The sequence below is a fragment of the Musca vetustissima genome, unplaced genomic scaffold (genome assembly GCF_032173495.1).
Source record: "Musca vetustissima isolate MV318-11 ecotype Yass unplaced genomic scaffold, APGP_CSIRO_Mvet_v1 utg148617, whole genome shotgun sequence".
NCBI lineage: Eukaryota > Metazoa > Arthropoda > Insecta > Diptera > Muscidae > Musca > Musca vetustissima.
The window spans coordinates 124,390-130,389 of NW_026872480.1; the positions used below are offsets into that span (position 1 = coordinate 124,390).

The 6,000-nt window shown below is 31.7% G+C and overlaps 1 protein-coding gene across 1 annotated transcript in view; it reads right to left on the bottom strand.

The window, feature by feature from the left end:
- LOC133322628 (low-density lipoprotein receptor-related protein 2) overlaps positions 1–4,615 on the bottom strand; it is a 46,349-nt gene extending 41,734 nt beyond the window's left edge. The window contains exons 1-2 of the mRNA XM_061531625.1: positions 4,466–4,615; positions 4,249–4,380 (exon numbers count right to left, since the gene is read on the bottom strand). Of these exons, the coding sequence (XP_061387609.1) occupies positions 4,249–4,380; positions 4,466–4,562 (229 nt within the window). The 5' untranslated portion in view covers positions 4,563–4,615. The remainder of the gene's footprint in view (positions 1–4,248; positions 4,381–4,465) is intronic.
- Positions 4,616–6,000: the final 1,385 nt, after the last annotated feature.

Here is a 6,000-nt window from a genome sequence, read left to right on the forward strand (position 1 = left end):
ATTTTTAATAACTACCGGTGACAGTCACCATCTCCAAATCGCGATAAATAAATTTTTCGCCAAAACTTATTGTCACCGGAAGTAGTTTCACATATACCCTTTTCATCGGAAAAGAAAGATGATGATGAAAAAAGGACAACAATCCGATACACTCACACACATATATAAATTACAATATTCTTCCTTCCTTCCGTTCACATACAGACCAACAAAAACAAAATATAAAATCGAAATGGCAAAGTGTCAGTTTGAGTGTGTGTGTGTACTTGAGCACATTGACACATTCCCTGGTGGTTGCACACAAGGCGTATGATTAATGTGGTATTGTTCATACGCACTATGGGTTGTGTGGGGATGTGAATGAAAATGTTATTTTTTTAAATGGGGTCAAAGTAATTTTTTGAGCATTTTTATTGAGTTTTTTGTTTTAAGAAAACTACCAAAGATTTGTCAATTTTTCTTCTAGAAAAAAATACATGTGTTGTTTCATAAATAGTTAACTATTGATATCTGTTTCACAGGATAGTAAGTTTTTACAAGAGCATATTTTTGTATATTTAAGAGGTGAATTTCTTTCATAAAAATAAAATGAAGTCAGAAATAAATATTTCCATAGATTTCAAGTAAAAATAATTAGTACCTGATCCTCATAGCTAAGGCTATTTGTAAAAGTACATAATATATTTTTTCTAATTTTTATATTTTTCGCTCTTCGCTCGAGGAATAGTACCTTCGAATTTACTCAAGGCCTTTTCCATTTCAATTAATATTGAGCATCCTTAAAATATTTTTATCTGGCCCTTGGTAGTTCAGATTAATCACCAAAAAACCTAACTACCGCAGGAGAGCATATTTCCTTCATGATTAAAATTGTTCTATTAAGCGTTAACTGTATGAAAATTTCATTTTAAAAACAAATCGTATTTCTTGATATGTGATTTTCATTAACAAACTAATTTATGCGGCATGTTGTTTCTATGATACAGCGCGAAGTGGGGTGTTCCCTGCAGCCTGCTATCCAGTTAGCCATTCTTTTGGTATTCTGCATGACGTGATGGCATGTAGCTCGGCTCTATCTCGAGCTCTATTTTTACACTATACGCTCTACAAGAAATGAAACACTAATTGTTTGCGACATTTTTAACCCTAATGCCATTAATTATTGTCACCATAAATACTTTTTTGCCAGGCATGGTGGGTGTGTGGAGAAGTTGCTGCATGGATTACAACGATTTGGGTTTTACTCACCCAGCCGAAGTGTTGGTCTATGTGACTCCTTAAGTCCTTGTTGTTTTTACATCAGTCGCAGCCCATGGTGGCTGGAAAGTTGTTGTTACCCTTATACTCCCTAATATGACCCTTCCACCCTTGAGCAACTACCTAAAGGGGGCATTTAATGAAACGGGTCATTCTAGGGGAGAAAATATTTTCCACATTGGTGGGGCTTTGCAACTAACAAATATTCTGAAAGAAACCTACCACAACAGGAAATTTTTAAGTTTCATTGGAATGATATATTTATTTGGTTTAATGTTCCTTGTTTTGTAATATTCCAAACTTCACAAATTAACTTGTGTACAACATGGAAACGGAAATAAACGAAAACTTCTTGAAGGGTAAAAGTGTATTCAAATTGTGCAGAAGGTTGAAATATGAACTTATTTAAAGGTCAGTTGCCTTTAGAAGAAAGTTAATAAAGAATGTAAAGTTGAAAAATTCTTTTTGAGGAAATATTCTCAAGAAAACCGTTTCAGAGGACGATTAATGCTTGTAGAATATAGAGAAAATCTCCACTCCCCAAAAATCCCGAAAAAATCATTTTTTGTTAGAAACAATTGCTTTTGAGTAGAAAAACTACTTTTAAGAATAAGTGCTCAGGCCTGTGGAAAGATTATGTTCTTTAGAAAAAAATTCCTGAGAAAATATCAATGACTTTTTCATTAGTGAATATATGTGGGAGCTACATCTATATCGAAACCCATTTAAAGAAAAATAGAAAAAAAAATTATGACAAAAGGTGTGCATGCAAAAATTCGTGTCAATCTAAGAAAACGTAGGAGTTTAGTGCACAATGTGCTTAAAATCGATTAAAAACTATATGGGAGATATATCTAAATCTGAAAGGATAACAAAAAGAGAGCGTTATAGACTTAATTGAGAACGCTGGAAACATTTCATATCAATCGCAAAAAACTTGGATATTTAATGTGTAATTTGCATCATACACCTCATTCTAACTTCAAAATGTCTTTGCAATGGAATCGGTCTCAAATATATATTAAAGCTATGTACATGAACCAGGCTTAATTCGCTATGTTATGTAAAATTTCGTGTCAATCGGTTAATTGTTTAATGCACCATTTACATGAAAGATATATAGGAGCCATATCTTTATCATGTTACATTCTGTGAAAATGTATTCATGAAATGTACGTATTTCACTCAATCTTCCGTTTTTCCGAATAAATTCTGGAAAATGATCCAGTGGAAAATGATCCACAGTCCTTAGAAACCATTATTTTTTCTATTTCTCTGTCCTGAGGTAAAATCTGAATGGTTTTCTCAGAATCATCCATTCGGAGTAAGTAAGTATTTTTCTATAGAACAAAATTCATAATTTCGGAGGAGGGAATATTTTCATGGGAGAATGTTTTTCGACAACTGACTATTGTTAATCTTTCGCCCTTGGATTTTTTTAAGAATATTTTTTAAAGAACGAAATATGGCGTGAATTTTTAAAAGCATATTTTTAGGGTCCTAAAGAAAACGTGAATTTTTCAAAGATTTTTTTCATGGTCCTATCAGGTTGTGGATTTTTTAAAGATTTTGTTTTCAGGTCGAGGATTTTTTTTAAGAGTTTGTTTTAAAGGTACTATTAGGTCGTTGATTTTTTTAAGATTTTTAAAGACAGATCTTTAAAGACAAATTTGTTAAAGAATACTTTTCAGGGACCCCTAAAAGGCGGGGATTTGTTAAAGAATATTTTTAAGGGTGCCCTGCAATGCGTGGATTCTATAAAGAATATTTGTTGATGGATCCCTAAAAGGCGGGGATTTTTTAAAGAAAAATTTTAAGGGTGCCCTGCAATGCGTGAATTCTTTAAAGAATATTTTTGAGGGATCCTCACAATGCATGGCTTTTTTAAGGGACCCACACAATTTTTTAAGAAATTTGTTTTTCAAAGGAGTAAAGAATTGGTGTTTTTTTCACGAATACTTTTACAGTCAACAACAATCTGATTAAAATATTTACCCCCAAAATTGCTTCAATTAGTTGCCTGCCTAAAGTCCCTCCCATGATTGGTCTGCGTGCAGGATAACAACAAAAGCCAGAACAACTGCTTTAGTGGCTGTGAATTGGTTCGAATATTAAGGATAAAGGAGAACGTGCTCATAAAGGTGTTATATCCCGCTGTTTACTTATTGTGGCAATTTAAGGAGCGGTGTTGAAAAATTGCGGGTCTATTCTAGTCGTTCACAAAAAGGAACCATCAAATTCAACAGCCCTAACAATTATACAGATAATAGAATTAAATTGTTAGGAAGTCAACATGATAGAAGAAGGTATGAGAGAATTCGGTTTCGGGTTGTTTAAAATAACATAAAGAATGGTAAAGAAAATAAAGACAAATAAACAATTTATTTTTCAGTTATTTAAGGAAGTGGGTAGAAAAAAATATTTGAAAAAAATACATTTAAATATTTCCCCATATAGAAAATAAAAACAGTTTATAAAATTACTATTGTTATAAAAAATATCTGGTTTTCTTGTATAAAAAAATACATCAGAAATTGATATCCGATTTTTTTAAATAACCCAGGTTTAAATAAATAACTGAGGTCGGAAGTATTTCTATAAAAAATATCACAGAAACTGAGCTTCAAAAAATACTTCAGAAACTGAGTTTAAAATTTTTCTAAAGAAAAAATACCCAGAAACTGAGGTCAGAATTATTTCTATAAAAAAATAAACCAGAAACTGAGCTCCATTTTTTATAAAAAATACTTTAGGAACAGTGCTCTGATTTGTTTCTATTGAAAAAAATGCATTAGAAACTGAGGTCTGAGTTTTTTCTATAAAAAAAAATGAATTAGATACTGATGTCGGAATTTTTCTATAAATACCCTAGAACTGAGGTGCGAATGAGTCATACCTTATTTGCCATTTAATTTAATTAATAAATAATATATTAAATATAATTATTTTTTGTATAATAGTAAAAAATAACAACAAAAACAATTCACTTACTGCACTGTGCTTCATCCGATTTATCTTCACAATCCTCAGTCATATCACAACGGAAATGCGGTGGTATACAATAGGTCTTATTAAATACATATTGGCCGCAATTAATTTGACCGGCCTCACATTCAGGTGGTGCTGCAACGGGAAACGAACGAAATGAAATTATACGGAAACCGGAAAAAAATAAAAAGAAAATCCAGGGAAATCCCTCTCAACTTACGACACGATTGCTGTTCATCCTCGCCACCCTCACAGTCCTTTTGGTAGTTGCACACCCACAACGATGTTATGCATCTGCCATCATTGCAGCGAAACATACCGGGTGGACATGGCACATTTGGTGGTGCAAAAATACCGCCGCCAATGCTGCTGCCACCAGCAGCACCGGCACCATTGTGGCCAACACCATCACTGAAACCGATGCGTCCACCATCGGCTAAGCCACCTGAAATGAAATAAAACAGAAAAAACAATGTGAATATGTATTTTTTACTTTGAGAAATATTTAAAAAAAACAGAGGATTTGATAAAAACAACAACAAATATTTTGTCAACTTATGTGACTGGAATTCTTACTGCATTGTTCGGTCATTAAGGGGGTTGGGTTGCAGGAAGCAGTTTTATTTTTGTTGCCGGCAAAAGTGCATATATGTATGTAGTAGAGGGAAGAGATGGGGATGGAGAGTACACATACACACTCGTATAAGTCATGGGAATTTCATGGAGTGTATGCAAAACTGATTGCTTTGGTGATTTATTAAAATGTAAATCCTGACGACTGGTTAATGCCCTCGATGCATAAAAACAAGACAGAAAAATAACAAATAAAATTTTTCTATACAAAAAACTTTTTTCTATAGGGAAAAATATAATCTGTGCACTGAAAATGAAAAATTGTTTGATTTAATTGATTTTTTCCTATAAATATCTGAAGTCCGATTTTTGTCTATAAAAAATACCTCAGTGAACTGAGGATCAATTTTCCTCAAAAATCTTAAAAGATGTAAATATTTTTTGTAGATTATTTATTTATTTTTTTATGCACAAAAAACTGAGGTCTGATTTTTTTTATAAGGAAAACAATTACCAATTTGTTTTATATAAAAAATTACCTCATAGAAGGTTCAAAGGTTTTTTCTATAGAAAAAATACCAACTTTTTCAATAGAAAACTATGTAAAAAAAATGAGATGTGATTTCTTTTTAGAAAAAATATCCCAGAAACAGAGTTCGGAATAAAAAACTAACCCAGAAACTGGGCTCCAAATATTTTTCTATAGAAAAAATACCTCTGGAAGTGAGCTTTGATTTCATTTAATAAAAAAAACATCTCAGAAATTGAGCTCTAATTTTTTTCTATAGAAAAAAATCCCCCAGAAATTGAGATGGGATTTGTTTCCATTAAAAATAACCCAGAATCTGAGTACCATTTTTTAGCAAAAAATAAAATACCTCAGAAATTGAGCTCTGATTTTTTTCTGTAGAAAAAAACAAAATATCTAAAAAACTGAGGTCTGATTTTTTTCTATAGAAAAAAATATCTCAGAGGTCGGAATTATTTCTATAAAAAATACCAGAGAAATTAAGCTCCACAAAAATTGTCAATTTCAATTTTTTATAGCAAAAAATAAAATACCTCAGAAATTAAGTTCTGATTTTTTTCTATAGAAAAAAATATTTCAGAAACTGAGGTCTAATTTTTTTCTATAGAAAAATTACCACGGACACTGAGGTCTTTTTTTATATAAAAAAAAAT